Below are 17,063 nucleotides of genomic sequence, written 5' to 3'. Positions count from 1 at the left end.
ATACACATTTCTTGCTCAGATTTCAGCTTTTTAATAATGCAAATTGACTGTGCAACCAAATCCTATCATTTAAAAAGGTGATAGGGTCTGGTAAAAAGCTGTATACTTCTGTCCTAAATACCTACCTTTTAGACAAAGCTATCACTCCTCTCAGACTCAATGATACATACAGACAACTTTATACTAGTCTGACTCCATTTATTTTGCTGAAATTACTCCTTGAAGGAATTTGCTTGAAGCAAATTAAGTCCTTTCTACTTCTTTCATGGGAAATACAAATGTGTTGTGCAGGTTGGGAATGTAAATGGGCTCAAAATGGAGGGAATATAAATCCACCAACACTGACTAAATGTTGTGGCAAAGACTGCACTTCTACTTCAAAAGGAAACTAACCTGCAAGAAGCGGGTTATGAAGGAAAGATAGCTTTGTACCAGCCCTGTTTCTGGTTTTCTTTCCTTCTGCTGTTGTTGCTAGCCACTGCTGGTGGAGATGGGCTACAGGTGAACCTTGGGTAGTCTCTGTACTTCTTTCTCCAGTGTAATTCCCCTTATTTTCCATAATTTTGTTATCAATAGGTATGATCCTCTTTATTCCTTAAGGACAGAGAGCACCTAGCATACTCCTATCTCTCCTTTTGGGTAAGGAAGTTAATTAGTTCCTCCCCACAGCTTCTGTGGGGTGAAAACAGCTGCACTGCTGCTCCTTTTGAGTTGGTCATAGCACGGATGACCAGCTGCTAGGATTTGTCTTCCAAGCACTTTGGGGAGTTCAGTGGTTTGAGATTACCTAGAGCCATCATGTACCTGCATCGCACATACAAAAGCTCTCACCTCTTAGCCTGTGTGAGTCACCACGCAATTCAGCAGCTGACAGATCATCAAAAATAGAAAGCCTTCTAGCTGCCAAATCCAACTTTGCCCATTCAGACCACCCTACAACCTTAATCAAACCCCAGCTACAGGGGATATAAGCTAATAAGAACTGAAATCCTGGAGGAGAACTAAGAATTTCAGAATGCCCTAAGGGCAGCTCCTCCAGCCAAAAGAAGAGGACAAACTCCAGGATCAAGGAACCCGTGCCAAGAACACTAAGCAAGTAACAACTTTTTGTTTAAAAGTGAGGGCTAAAGTTGGCAAAAGCACTGCAGCTGCTGTGAATGTCAGTTGTGTGTGAAAGACAGAGATAGTCACTTAAGCCATTAGTACCCAAAGCATTTAAGGCTTTATAGACCAAATCTGGCTTAAAGGGGAGCCCAGGCCTGGCAGGCAGTGAAGGTCATGCAGTACAGGTGGAATGTGCTTTCTGCCTGGGAAATTCCCCTTCCTAAACAGGCGGCTATGTCCTGCTCCAGCTGTAACCTCTGAGCAGATTTCAGGTGTAACACACACTGTGAGCCTCAGGCTAAGAAACTGATGTTTCCAATTAAACCCAGACCCAAAATAAATTGTCCCAGGCAGTAATGAACTTTCATGCAAGTAATCAAAGGCATTCGTGTCATTGTTCCTTGTGTGTGCATCCAAAATATACTGGAGACATAACAAGACCAGGGGAGAAAATAGCAAGTGACCCTGATTCAGATAAAATGATCTCTTGCAGTGCCTTTTAGTGTGTTTTTTTTTTTTTTCCTTCCATAAACATTATCAGACATTTGGTTTAACCAGGGTAGCTAGCTCTTGTTTGTGTCCCACTAAACCACAGCAGTTGGATAACTCATTCCGTGGCATCAGAGAAGGCTCAGGCGCACAATTACTGCCCCCCCAGCTTCTGCTGCTAACAGCAGCCACAGTCCCGTGTGTGAGCAGAGATGGAGGGGTAATGGCTCTCTGCGGAGCAATGATTGTCAGCCATGGGCTTATTGAGACCGCAGAGAAGGAAAGTGCAGAAGCACACGGCAGTGGTGTTAGATAGCCTGTGCATGACTAAAGTCTACCAGCAATGCAAAACTTCTCGCCTTACAGAAGAGATGCTGGTCCTTCTGGAGATTAGCTGGTTCATCCTCTTAAGATATTTGGTTTCCTCCATCCCCTACAGAGACAACATCTTGCATTGGGCCTGTAGGTCAAACTTACTTGATATTCCTTACGATCCCATGTGAATTCTTCACAATCAGGTATTACCCATTTTCCTTTCTCTGGTCTCTAACAGTAGCTCTGGTCAAAGACATGTCAATGGTGGATAAAATAGATGGGCTACAGTCTTTGCCCAGGGCCACAAGATTTATAGTTTTATCCTTTTGCGTTGATTTACCTGATTGACATTTGAATTTTATAAACTGGAATTGATAATAAAGCCTTCTTGGGGGATTGGGTCAACATCCTTAGTCTAATAAATGCCTGTTTCTGTCTTTGTGGCAGAATAGCTGGTCTCCAGACACCAACATGACTGAACGCTTTGACTGCCACTACTGCAAGGAGTCCCTGTTTGGCAAGAAGTACATCCTGAGGGAGGACAGCCCCTACTGCTTGAAATGCTACGAAAACCTCTATTCCAACACCTGTGAGGAATGCAAAAAACCTATTGGTGCTGACTGCAAGGTACGGCAGAGTTGTGTCTTGTTATGGAAATCTTGGCAGAGTAATATACTGCCCCATGAGCGCCTAATTCACTAATGCAATGAATGAATGATTTGGTCCTCAAAGTGCTAGACACTTCTTTGGAACCAGCAGGAATGGAGGGTGCTTTGCACCTCTTAAAACACAGTTGAGCAACAAACTTTCAAATGTTTGTTAATTTAGTTTGGAAGGGTGCCCTGAATGCCCAGGGCCTTATATAGCTGGAGGGCATGATGCACAGGTTGAGAGAAGGGGGTGCTCTGAGCAGCAACAGACCCAATTTAAAGTACCAGGAGGGTTTTCGGGTGAAAATATTTGATATTAAAAACACATGTAATCCTTCAGTATTCCCCAAAGTTAACGGGTTAAATTTAGTGACCTCTTTTCAAAGGTAATACAGTGCTGACATTTTACTTTATCATTTAAGATGGAGAACACTGTCTTTAAGTGGGAACCTTTAGAGGTGTCTGAAGCATGGTGCTATTATCTTTCTGGACCCCTGTACCCGTTTTTCATCACTTCCCATGGCAAGCCCTTATTTAAAAAGCATATTAATAGAAATGGAAAAGCACCGTTCTTCCTGCAAGCCACAGGATGATCTGATGATAAAAAGTCTCCTTAACTCATTAGGAGAGCCCAACTGGCCTCGGGGCCAGCTAGGATCTGGAAAGGTGGCAGAAGCCAATTTTTCCTGCCCTTGGATGGGAGGGAGCTAAGCTGTTGCTGGCTCTGCAGTGACCACAATCGTCATCAAGAGACAAGACACACTCAGAAAAAGATGCCAACTCATGGACCACAAAAATCTGGCTAACACTGACCAAAGTAACGAGTCAGTCAGAACACAATTAGACTTTTAAATGGAGAATAATGATAGTGGAGCCTAACTAAAGATTACATAAGAAAGGCCAGAGGCCTCGCTTGTTTGGGTTATGCGTTGCTGCACCACATGGCAACACCTACCTGCTCTAAATGAGGTGTGACCACCTGCTTTCCTTTTAAATTACCCCAAACAACTGGAGTTCACACCAGTTTTACTCTGACTGAATGAAGACAGATAACATTTGAGGCATCCAGTGAAGTGTTTGTTGAACTGCTATGGATGGATTTCATCCCACATACACCCTCCCTGCACAAAATTGACATGTTCAAAGTTGGCCAAGAGTTTCACTGGCAGCATGGGTTTGCATTAAAACAGCAATTTACGTTACATGGCCATGGGATTCTTTGATTTCCTTCATTTGATTTCCTTCATTACTGACCCATGCCTCTAGGAACATGAATTAATTCATATTACTGGTACTACCACACTATCATTACCTCAAAGACTCAGAGATATAAAAGTATATGATTATCCAGACCAAGAAAATTTGATTTCTTGTCTTCCAAACTTATCCATCCTACCCTATTGGAAAATGGGTAGGAAAGCCCCTTTCAGAAGCCTTAAAAAGGTGAGAATGTTTGACCATCATGACAGAGAACTGGCAATAACTGGTAAGAGGTTATAAAACTGCCAGTTTTCCTACAACTCATAAATATGCAGATTAGAGAAAAAATACAGCTGGCCTGACCTGGAAAAGCAAAATATTTCTGCCCCATTCTAGAATGTGCTTTTGTTTTAAGGTCTCCTTCTAATCCCCTGAGAAGATATTTCCATGTGTTGATATTCAAGAATTTCAAAACTTGGACTGGCTTCAACAAATCTCGGACAAAGTATTCAGGAATTAATCAGGCTGAACTTTTCAACTCAAATTTATGGATTTAGGGAGTGTGGGTGTTATCCAATATACTTCATTTCTGTATTTTTAAACAAAACACACACTAATAGCGGATGAAAAACAACAACAACAAAAAGCAACAAATTAATTTTCTGCAATACAAGAATATTTTTATATGTAAAGAACCAAAACTACATGTGGAGAACCAAAACTAAAAGATAGCAAATAAAGATTTCTTAAACAGATTAACTGTGTACCAGGAAAAAATGCATCCTTTGTTTTTGTTTGTTTCTGTAACTGCTGTTTGTGCCTCCAAATAATCCTCTATGCTATAGCCTTTCAGCCTGTTGACCAATTTTAAGCAAATTTTGATAAATAGATAAATGTTCCTAAGCTCTTCAAGTCTTCTGAAAATAAAATATGTTGTGAGTAGTAAAAAAGAGATCTGAATAATATTCCCATTGAGAGGAAAACTAGAGTAGTTTTTCAAGTACAGTAACAGACTCCAGAGAATACATTTAAGAGAAAGCCCTTACAGGTTTCTCAGCCACAAGTTTCAGTCAAAGTTTTTCCATGATTGAGCATAATTCAACCGGGAAACACAAAGTCACAAAAATCATGCTGCTTCTCCTTATTAAACTATATATATACACATAAGCATCTAAACACATAATAGATATATACACATTATACACATATATACATATGTGTGTCTTTTCACACATTGCATTTGCAGTACAGTCAAAACATGTCTTGCTTGGGAATAAAACCAGTATGGTTACAACAAGTACAAAGTAGACTCCATACATATTAGTTGTCCTGACATAGCCTTTATTCAGCTGTAAAATTCAGAACTAAAACTTTATGAAGTGAAAGTGTTATCTGAAAGAGTAGCATCCAAGCCTCTGCGTCCTCCAGGGGCACCCACCCTTACATCCATCCACAGGACAAACTGAAAAGCCCCATCTAGCTCTCACCTCAGATCCTCCTCTGCAAGTCCCTTCTTGGCCATCGCTGTTTCTCTGCACTGAGAAGAGCTGAAATTAGAACTCAGCTCCAATGGGGATATTCCTCGTTTCACCCTGCAAAGAATTTCCTACTTGTGGGTGGCTTGGTTAGTCTATGGCTGTTTTTTAGGACTTGCAAAATTTGAGTCTAAAGACTAGGATTAAGATTCGGAGCTCCTCAAATCCAAAGAATGAACACTTACCTGCAAAATTAGGTGCAAAGCAAGAACTAGCTTTGATAAGATCATAAATGCTTACTCATCTGTGTGAAAATTACTATACAAAAGACAGCAGAAAAACAGTGAACAGAATCTCCTCTTAGTGGACAGGAGCAATCCCCTAACCAGCCCTCCCACTCAGGAACAACCCTCCTACAGTTGAAGGGGCTACGCCAAAGCAAAACAGGTGGTGACAAGGAGACGGCCAGCTCACCAGCTCTGACGCTACTGCGGTGTCTTTCTTGCTGTATTTCAGCACTGGTGCATAGCATCACCTCCCCTGGGTTACACTGAAGTTTCATATACCGAGTGGTGGGAGGCACTGGCAGACAGACAGTCGAAAAACAGGATGCCATGTCTCTCACAGCTATTACACATCCTCCATATGCCAACAGGCCCTAGCAGAAATTTGATCCTTTTAAGCAGAAGAGGTTGGCATTTTGATGCCCGTGTCCCTGGTGAATGCTCCCTACGCCCACTGTTTCTTGCTTCTCCCTGGAAATCCATCCATAATGTTCTCATTTGCTTAACTGCTTAAATGTGACTTTTGGTTGATTTTTGCCTTTTTTTAATAGTTTCTTTGCAGGCCCTCTGGCACAGAAAACATCACAAATACAGGAAATACCTCCAGTAATCAAGTGCTTAATGCAGACCACAAGCTGGCCTTGGCAAGCAGGAGAGGGTGAAAACTCCCTCTACAAAATGTGAGAATGAAATTAGAAGTGGAGCATGAGACAAAACTACTTTGGCAGCACGTAGGCCAGAAATGAGTCAAAAGGGTCAGTCTTACATATAAACTAAACAAAAAATAAAGCATCTAATGGTGTGGATCAGGAAAGGGTGAAAAGATGTCCTAATTTTTAAGCTCTCTTCTGCATTGCAACACTTCCTCTGTGCATTACTGAGTATCAGACTCGCTGTTGTGAAGAGGAATGGTGACAGAGACCATTCATCTCTTCTCATATCACTACAGTGCTGGCTTCAGTAGAGTGCTGCTTAATTTTACCTTTTCTAAATACAATTTTGATAGGGAATTAACAATCTAGTATACTAAAGTGTTCTGTTACAGAGTGTTCGTGGCCATAGTTTGTACAGAGATTTATTGCAGTACCCCATTTCCCCTGCTTATCCTTCTGAAGATAACATCATTGCTAGCAAAAAAAAGTCTGATGTGTTTTTCATTTGTGAACAAACATATACAGTTACTCTTCTTGTAATGGTGCCTCTAGTCTCCTTCTTCCTGTTGGGTCTCTGTTGAGAGCCAGTTTAGGAGAAAAGGTTATTCATAATGGCTTAAAGTTGCTTAGACTTATAAAGGTCTAAGAGACAATGTATTTGCAGGATATGAGGGGCTGAAAACAGCTATCCTGACAAAGTTTTCTTTGGAGATGACATGATGAAAGTCAGGAAAAATAACGTTTTTTGAAAAGCACCTGAGGGCTTTTAAAACTGTACTTTCAAACCTATTTTGCAAGGGATGACTAAAAAGCTTTAGATACAAATGGGGTCCACATTAATTTTTCCTTATGCCATATTCCTACTGTCAGTCATCTGTGTGTGTACAATTGACCTCCTCTTGGCTCACTCTGATGTCTGCTGGAGAAACATTGCCACTCATTTGGTCCCCCCGAGGAGTGCTGTGCTGAAATTTTCAACAGAGGCAGATTCTCAGATCAAGCTGAGAGATGCACCCATTCAAATCTGAGTAGCTTCAGGTCTCGTTAATCTAGTTATGTTTATACTCAAGCAAAAGCAGATAAGGGAATTATTATTTTTCACATTCAGAAGAAATATAACTGAATGAAGTGCTAAATATTTCTTCCTGCAAATTCAGCTGCAGGATTTATTGTAGCTCTTCAGAGGCAGGCATTGCCCTCCTCCCCCTCTGTTTTCACTGGGAGCACATCTGGAACTAGTTTGCAGCTCTCTGCTCTTCAGCTGCAAAACACTTGCCCAGGACAGACCAAGTCCACAAGCATCTGTGTGTAGGCATCTCTCTATATGTAAACACAGTCCCACTTCTGAAATGTCAATCTATGGTAATTCTTCAGGCTGCTATCTGTGCTTGCATGTGCTTTATCTGACGAGAGCACGTGGCTGTCAGTTTACATAGCCAGATGCACAGATTGATGGTAAAAAGTCATTCTCCAGATTTCTTTTAGGAAACATAAGAGGATTCATTAAAAACTACAGTTAAAATATGTAGCATCAGGGACTCATTTCTTTCAAGCTGCATAAAGCAGCTGAGAAGTCACACTCATCAGTATTTTAAGGATGCACTTTAGTTGTGAGTCCACAATAGCAATTGTCTTTATTAGCTCTTCCTGGAAATCCATGCAATAAACGGTAATTAGTTGTATATCGCTTGTGTCTTCTGCTGGAACAGATTTGTTTATGTTCCTGTCAGCTAGCCTAACCTCGAGTAAACCTAATGCTCTTTCAGCTTAACTGAGCACCAGCCCAATAGTCAGACAAGCTTGAAGTCATCCTTGCAGATGCAGCTTCTCCAGTGTAGAATCGGATCTAGATCAATAAATCTGTAACTTATGTGCAAGCCAACAGCTCCAGTTAGATATGCAATGTACTGACATAGACAAAACCTGATATCCACCGACTCCATAGCACTGACCTAAGAACAACCGTGAAACAATTTACAAACGGTTTCATCAGTACCTTGAACTTCCTTGCTCTGGATGGCAGATTCAGAGAAAGAAAGCAATAACCATTTCACCTGTCCAATACTCTGCTGCAGGCATGTCCAACCCAGACATCCTAAACATCCCCCACATTCGATGACACTAGCTGTTGCAATCATGCAAGCTAGCTAAAGATTATTCGCACCAGTCTGTATCCTGCTTGCTTTGGGTTGTAGCTGCGACTTATCACTTTGCCACTATGCCGTGTCTGCTACTGTGACCCGCTCCACTAGCGTCCACACAATCTGCCATCGTAATCGATTCAAATATTAAACATTGCATCAGCAAAAACTAATCTTTTTCTTCATTATTCCCCTTCAACAGGAAACAGACCTTCTGCATGGTGTAATTTTGTTGATTAAACAAGGCAAAATGAAAGGAAATATCAGTGTGTGAGTTTGGGATACAAAAATTAGCTTGCAGAATATTGCAAAATAAGGAGAAATGCAGAAAGTGGAAAAAAATGGAATATGTCCTGCTACAAGAGAAAGAAAAACAGATTTGTTGTCATTCTGTTTTCTTGCAGGCAAATTTCATATTTTGGAAAACCCTCTTGGCTGTATATTTTTCTGGTGAAAATATTTTTCCCCTTTGAGATCAGATTTAGGCTAATCAACTTCATTTAAAGAAGAAGAAAAAAAAAAAAAGGAAAAGCTAAATAACTTCTAAACAAGTTTTTTTGTTTGGTTGGTTGTGGTTTTTTTTGTTTGGTTGTTTTTGTTTTGTTTTATTTTGCTATTAGAAAAGTCTAAGATTTTGTGATCAGAAATCTGAATTGTTTCAAAAAGACTTAGCTGAAATGAACAGACAACCTGAGTAAACAACTGCCAGAAAGCTGTACAGTAGGAAGCTTAGATATTCTCTCTCGGGCTGCATTCTCAGAGACAAAAGACATTTTGGACACTACTTGTTACTCACAGTGACCTAAGAAATTTAGGTGAGCAGCTCAGCAGTCCAAAGAGAGATTATTCATTTTGCAAATTCTTCTGAAGTTACTATAGTTTAGCACATTACTACGCGTCCGCTGAGCTATGCAAAAACTATTTCAGTGTTTCCTGTTAGCTATTTTTGAGAACAAGGATCCTGCTGACATAACATGTTGCTATTTTAGGCTAACCTACATCCACAGTATTTGTTTGCTCTGGGCTAAGATTGTGTGTTTGGAGTTACCTGTGACTACGCTCACATGGAGTCACTTAGGCCAGAGTAGGTCTGACACAAGCTACTGTTTCCATTCTTCTTTATACAATTAGAAAAAATAATAATAAAAAAAATATTAAACTCATTCCTTTCCTTCAGTTAACCAGAATAATTCTGTGCTTCAAATTAATATATAGCAGATCTTGAGCTTGAACCTGAGAAATTATTTCTGCTGAATTTTTATACTTCTCATTCAGGACAACACTAAAACACCTCCCAGCCCTGCCTCAAAATGAAGCCTACATATTTAGGGGTAGATACTCTTTCTTGTAATGATCTGAGCTCCATTTTGTCTGAAGTCCCAAAGACACTGTTTAAATGTTACTTAATCAGGTTACTTTGAATTTCAAAAGACACGATGCATCCTTTAAGTCACAATTCTTAGAAGAAGTTTTTTTTTTGTTGTTTGTTTTGTTTTAATTTTAAAAAGCATAACGGGGGAGATATTTTAAATACTTAGGTGCTCCAAAGTGCTAATCCCTTGGTCAAGAGTGTTCTGGATCAGGGGCTGCAGGTACGGTGTGGTCTCATCTTCCAGAGCGTTCAGTCTCCAGCAATGCATCTGATTTACATTTGAAATGGAAATATAAGACCTGCTAAAAATCAGTCACAGCACACACACATGCACACACACGCAAACAAAAGGAACAGGTATCAGGCCACTTCCACCCTTGGTGTAAATCTGTGGAACTATCAGAAAGTAACCAGGAAAAGGATTTCACTCCAGCAAGAAACAGCTATGAAATGACCTAGAAACTGGAAATACCTAAGACAAATAGGGGAAGTTATTATATTGCTAAAGTTAACAAGTTCTAACCTGACTCAAAACCAGGACTTTATTCTCAGAGGAAATACCTAACTGAACTGAAATTTAATTCAATTGACCTTCAGTTGAGAGAGGGTTGACAGTTGTCATCAGCTGCTTTTGGTAATCATGGCAAAATAAGTTCACCTTCATCAGAACACGCTGTTTTCTTGAGCTGTGGGAATGAGCCTCAGCTCCTGGCTGTGATTCAGATCCGAACATGTTTATATTCTCTGAGCTTCCAATTGTGCAAATTGCTCATTCTGTTTACTCTGTGGTTTTGGATTTCTATAGGATCTGTCTTACAAGGAGCGCCACTGGCATGAAACCTGCTTTCACTGCTTCCAGTGCAAGAATTCATTGGTGGACAAGCCTTTTGCCGCAAAAGAGGAACATCTACTTTGCACTGACTGCTACTCCAACGAATACTCTTCCAAATGTAACGAGTGCAAGAAGACTATTATGCCAGGTTAGGATGCTCACTTTTTGGACTGAGGAAAGATTAGGTTAAATATCAAACCCAATCTCGGCAATATTTGTGGTGACAAATATTTCTTTCCGTGACTCTCTCTGCTAAGACACCGTGAACTTCATAAGATACAGTTGCATCCTACATCATTTCCATGACCAGAACCCATAGTTTTCATAATGGATCTTGACAGAATTTTTATACACATGAAGTGGATTATTCTTGAAAACCAGTATTTATTTCATTTAGTATTTTTTATTAATGGAATCTACAGTTTTCTTTAGAAGCATTCATTTAAAGGCTTTTGATGGCTGCACAACTCTTCTGTCCAATCCTGCCTTTGTACTCTGTCTCAATTGGCTTTCCATGCTTGAAGATCAGAGGACGCTCATACAGTTTACTTAATTCTCGGTTTAACTTTTTACATAAATACTCTAAATTTAGATTCTTCCATAAAAATGAATAATTGGCCAATATATCTGTAAGGTCTTTCTTGAGCACAAAGGTATAAAGAAACAGGAAAACAGAAAAAAACTCACTTGCACATGATGATAGGACAGCACTTGATTTTTAATTGATTTGATTGATGATTTGAGGCCTTAAAGTGGAAGGAATATTGGTCCAGCAATAAAACATTAAAAGGCAATTTGAACAATCCATATTCATGTTCCATAAAGATTACCAGGTACTTTTTCCAGTTAAATTTTTCCTTGGCTGATTCTTGCACCAGTCATCCTAGGAAAAAGCTCAAAACCACAAATTTCTTTGCACACCTGAAATGTTTTGATAAGGGCTTGATGACAGCGTAGGACATATAAATAAGAAACATCAAAGATACATAAAAGCAGATAGACATTCATCTATCAGTATAAGCATCTCCATCTATTATTGCATGCATACCTGTTTTTTCAGATACAGTACTAAAAACTAACATGTTGCAGAACAACCAGTGCTAGTTTTAAAGCTGGAAATATTTTATTTTTACTTTTTTTTTTTTTTTTTTTTTTTTTTTTTTTTACTATTTTTAAAGTTTGTTCATACAGCACTCCATGTTAATACAGGAGAGCCCTCTGATCACCAACTGGAATATAATTCATTTTGAAAGAACCAGCAATAGGCTGGATACCCTTTATGGAGATTGTTGATGCTACTCTTGTTCTTTGCTTTGCTCCACTAAACGTACAATTTAGATTTAATAAAACATTATAATGACAAGCCCATTAAATACTAAATAATTACAAGCTTGATCTTTCAGGCCTTCTGCAAACTGAGCTCCCACTGACTTCAACCTAGCAGGTAACAAACAGGGTTCCCCCTGCCTTGTGTTTCAGTGATAATACAAACCCAAATAAAGAACAGCTAAAAATGTGTAAATATAATTCTCGACTATTCCAAAAACATGTATCCATATCTTTTCCCAGGATGCCACTCCTCCAAGAATTCCTTTTGGTATGGTATAAAGAGTTACCAGCACAGGGAGTGAAAAATTCTTAAAAGGTGTCCATTAACAAAAAGGGTCAGATATACTCAAGCACCAGGCAGAAAGATGAGTAACGGTGCACTTACCACATTGCTGCAAGTGAGATCTTTAAAAAACAAAATTGCTGAAGAATGGGCAGAATTTAATGAGACCAAAAAAGAAAAACAAAGTTATGATACTAGTAAACAAAGAGGAATTAATATTTGAGAAAGGGAAAATGGTAAAACTTCGCCCTGTGGTAACAGGGGTGAGAAGAGTTGGCAAAGGAATTAGTGTGGCTCTTCATCAGTAGCCAACACACAAACAGCTCGTTAGTCTTCTAAGCACTTGATATCGTGTCAACAGACAGAAAAGTGGATTTGCAGTAAACATCTCTCTTCTTTTAAGGAGAAGGAGAAGCTCTTGCTCTCCAAAAACTTAAACTGGTACCCCACACCTTGCGAACATAAACAAGCCTGTTTCATAGCTGCATCGCATATTCCCTGACAGCCTGTCATCAACTAGAGTTACAAATTGCATCGGTTTTGCCAGAAATTCAGTTTGTGTTCTGGTCTCATTACAGGTACTCGGAAGATGGAATACAAAGGCAACAGCTGGCACGAGACTTGCTTTATCTGCTACCGCTGTCAACAGCCAATTGGGACAAAGAGTTTCATCCCGAAAGACAATCAAAACTTCTGCGTACCCTGCTACGAAAAGCAGTTTGCTATGCAGTGCGTCCAGTGCAAGAAGGTAGTGCTCTTATTCTCCTAAAACACAAGGGATTAAGCTCCATCACATTTTAAGTCCGATTAGGTAGAACATCGTATTTTTCTGTGTGTAAGAGTGGGTGGGTGGGTGTTAAAAGATTCAAAATCAACTGATTTCAAGAGATGATACAATATCAGCTCCCATCCTGCACCAGGCACAACATTTACTCGTGTTTTCCTTTGTCTTTGTCTGAATATAGATCTAATTACCTTTACTACCTCCTAGAAGCTTCAAAAAATTAATGGATGGATAGGAGTTTCATACCTTAAATCTCCCTCCTAGAGTCTAATTTTAACTCTGTTTGAGAACAAGCTCCTAAATACTTTGGGAAGAGGCAAAGACAGATGAATGCACATATTAAACTGCATGATCACACAGAAGATGGATTTACCAGGGAACCTCCCCTTTGTGAAGACAGGAAACGAAATTAAACTGACCAGTTTTACAGTTTTTTAGGAACACTCAGGAGTCAAAAGAATTTTGGTTTGTCTAACGTCAGGGGAGCTGTTTTTGTAGGCAATGACTAGTTATACGAGGAAAAAGCCCAGACGAATTATGGAGAAGCAGAAAGCAAAGATTTCAGGTAAAATTTGAAATAAAGCGATCTTTGCCAAGGGAAAAAAGAGGAAAATTAAAACACACAAGGTAGTTCTTTAACTATGAAGAACAGGACAGGTGAAGGAACAGAAATGAGACAAATCCTAGCACATGAATTTAAAAAAAAGACCTACAAAGACCAGCTTTAAAAACAAAGAGCACAATTCAGAGTGATACATAGGGCTTCTTTGTATAAATGGGGCAATTATAATGAGTCGCTTGTATGTTCTTCTCGAGGTTAAATTCAGCCGAAATTATGCTTTGCTGCTGCTAAGCCTTTTTTTCCTTCCTCCCACCTACAAAAACCTCATCACCCTTCCTCTCTACCAAAGATACAAAGCTGCCACCCTCAAGAAAACACTTTGTCTTACTTCCCATAAACAGGCTATCACTTCAGGAGGCGTTACTTACCGGGAGCAGCCCTGGCATAAGGAGTGCTTTGTTTGCACTGGATGCAAGAAGCAGTTGTCTGGACAACGCTTTACCTCCAGGGATGAGTTTGCGTATTGCCTGAGCTGCTTCTGCAACCTTTACGCCAAAAAGTGTGCTGGATGCACAAACCCGATCAGTGGTAGGTCTCTCGTGGCGAGTCACTGAAAAATTATTTTTCTCTGATGATCTGCTTCTAATATTAAAAATAGCTTGAGAGAATCAAGACACTACATAATTTAGGATTCGTGAACTTACTTACCATGCCTTCCAAGTGCCTAATAAAAAGTGGAAGAGGTCCTTAAATTGAAGTTGTCTCCTTTCCACCTGACTTTCATGAAACATGGTGGATGCACGGTAACAGAGTTATGCAGGTAGTGGGATATCCATGTTCTGTACTGCATTTCACTCGTGCTTATGAGAGGGATCACTGAACTCAGCAACAACAGTCTCTACCAGCAGCGCCTAACTCCCTTATACCTCATGTTGTAGCAAAGTATTTCTTCCCGGGACAGCAGCTGGGAAATTACAAGGCTTTTACATACTGCTTTCCAGTACAATTATACTCAAAAGAGCAACTGCTTACAGCTTTACCTGTAACACTTAGCATAAAATTGTAATCTCCTACAGGAAGTAATCAGCATTTAACACCACGATTGCATATCTGAGTTATATCTGAATCTTTTTCTCATAAAATTGCTCTGCCCCTCACTCATAGATGCTGGTTTGCGTATCTCCTAGAAAAGTCAGTGCGTAACACCTTGCTTATTGCTACCAGTTCACTCCAGAGGCATTTCTCTTCTAAATATCGCAGTCCTTTCTTTCATGTCGTTTTTTCCCAATGTTATTACTAAAAGCAAAACCAAAAAAAAAAAAACCCTCTCAAGTATGAGATATGCCCAAGTAAGTCCTTGCATTGACTTTCAGCTAGTCAGTTCCTCTGCGTCATATTCAAATTGCTTATCATTTTTAAGGTTAAGCAATAATTACTACTACAAGAGACATTCGCCCATTTTATCTTTTTTTTCTGTACAACTTCTATACTCCCTATGACGACCTCCACAGCCTCACACTTTTGAATGTTTTTTGTCATTTGCTAACCTTCTTTTCTTGAGGCACCCTCCCTGAAATCTGTGTATCAACTGATTACATAGCCTATCAAGACTTATTTTCTAAAGAACTTAATGCATTTTCACAAAACAAGATTAACTTACCCAGACATCACAAATGTTGTGTAAATAACCACCAGACTTCAGTAGTTCAGATGCAGTTGCTTTTCTTTTGCTGTGCGTTGTAGTGCCATCCTGCTGTCAGCTAAGGGCTAAGCTATCCCTTGAAAGTTCATTTCTGCCACCATCCATAACCACACCAACAGTCTAGCTCACTAACTCAGCTGAAAGCAACAGAACTGCTTAAGGATGAAAATCCTACTTGTTCCAGAGCAAGGGTGACAAAATTAGCACAGCAACAAACAGAAATAGGTTCAGCATAATGGCATTTTTCACTCCTGTATGTCAGATGTCCACAGCTACCCAGAAGTGGAGTCTGAAATAGCATCACTTAATGGCTAATGCGCTATTCTTCCCCTGTAACAGAATGCTTTTGGTTTCCAAACAGGTCTCGGAGGAACCAAGTACATCTCGTTTGAAGAGCGGCAGTGGCATAATGATTGCTTTAACTGTAAGAAGTGTTCTCTCTCGTTAGTGGGCCGCGGCTTCCTAACAGAAAGGGATGACATCCTTTGCCCTGAATGTGGAAAGGATATTTAAAGCTCAAAATAAGAGGCAGGGAAAAGAGGCAGAAAGCCGCGCTTGCAATTTATAGCCTGAAACACACAGATGTTTGGAACTAGCTTTGCCCTTCCGTGTTGCGCTATACTATTAACATCACTTAACCTTCCTATTCAAACTCTCCAAGTACAGAGGGAAAACAACTTCAGAATCTCTAGTAGCAGTGACGGTGTTTAAGATTTCTGTAGCTAACTAAAACTAATGCAAAACCTGAGATATAAAACCATTTGGGTGTTACTGACATAATACACTTTTTTTTCCCATTAAATATTCCAGTTTAAGCATCTGAGTTAAGTTATGAGCAAGTGATACAGTTCAGTGATTACAATGGCCACACGCAATAAATTCATAGATGGGTATTCAGGGTGAAGCCCCCAGCCTGCTGAAATTAATGGCAAACACCACCCAATTTCAATAAGGCTGTGGTCTCACCTCAGTGTTCTTGAGCTATGTGACTAGTGTGTGCTGTCAAGTATGTAGGAAGACTACAGGCGTAGAGGGTGTGTTAATGTACAAGGATTTGTGCAATGTCATAAAGAGATAACGATAAAACAGTTGAAGTGGGAGTGCTTCATAACATACATATTTTATTGCATGACTAGCTGATCATCGTGTGAAGTACAAGCTCTGATTGACAGTGTCAGTATTACATTTAGTCGACATTACACTGCACATTGTATTTTTCAAAATAAAGTCATTTAAAACAAAATTGTTATCATGGTTTAACTGCATTTACACACCAGATATTTACAAATAAAACGCTTTCACAGTCTTAAGAAACAGAATGGAAGAGCCACACAGACACAATCCTTTTTGCATGCCCAAGTCACTATGAAATCGTGGAGTTTAAACAATCCCTGTACAAGCCCTGCTGATACAGCAGTCTTCTACTAACTGCAGTCACGGGGAAAGTTATCAGCAAAACCAAACTATGCAAAAATACCGATTTGATTGCAGCTGATAAAAGTGTGTTCATAGGCTCTGAACTCAAAATCAAAATATTCTTTCCAGCAACCACGCTTAAAAAAATTCAAACAACATTTATCTTTGCAAAAAGTCAGAAGTTTATCTTCTGACTGGGGCATGCTTTAATTTTATTATGTATTGCAATTTGTAATACCCTTCTCTCTAGCATCATTTCTGCTACATGTTTGCTACAAAGGCAATAAAACTGAGATGACACAATCCACGGGATGATAACCATCTTCCCAAAACACAATGTGGCCATGTTATGCAATGCACAAACCCAGTAAACCTTCCCCATGGAATTTGCTTGTATCATGGAAGAGGAGGAAAGTAACATCACTTTTCCAATGGGAATCTTTCTTTACTGTGAGGGTGGTGAGGCGCTGGC

General features: G+C 39.7%; 1 protein-coding gene across 4 annotated transcripts in view; it reads left to right on the top strand.

Moving 5' to 3' along the window:
* Nucleotides 1-16,418, top strand: part of FHL2 (four and a half LIM domains 2) — a 42,017-nt gene extending 25,599 nt beyond the window's left edge. For 2 of the 4 annotated variants that reach the window (XM_066984737.1, XM_048046436.2), the window contains exons 2-6: nt 2,361-2,535; nt 10,489-10,663; nt 12,706-12,875; nt 13,875-14,061; nt 15,537-16,418. In XM_066984737.1, coding sequence (XP_066840838.1) covers nt 2,380-2,535; nt 10,489-10,663; nt 12,706-12,875; nt 13,875-14,061; nt 15,537-15,688 — 840 coding nt within the window. In that variant the 5' untranslated portion in view covers nt 2,361-2,379 and the 3' untranslated portion in view covers nt 15,689-16,418. Of the gene's footprint in view, nt 1-2,355; nt 2,536-10,488; nt 10,664-12,705; nt 12,876-13,874; nt 14,062-15,536 lie in introns of all 4 variants that reach the window. The other 2 variants (XM_066984730.1, XM_013190232.3) reach the window with 1 other exon arrangement.
* The last annotated feature ends 645 nt before the right edge of the window (nt 16,419-17,063 follow it).

This window comes from Anser cygnoides, chromosome 1, assembly GCF_040182565.1.
Source record: "Anser cygnoides isolate HZ-2024a breed goose chromosome 1, Taihu_goose_T2T_genome, whole genome shotgun sequence".
NCBI lineage: Eukaryota > Metazoa > Chordata > Aves > Anseriformes > Anatidae > Anser > Anser cygnoides.
Note: the sequence above shows the minus strand (reverse complement) of the source record. Positions and strands in the feature narration are given on the sequence as shown.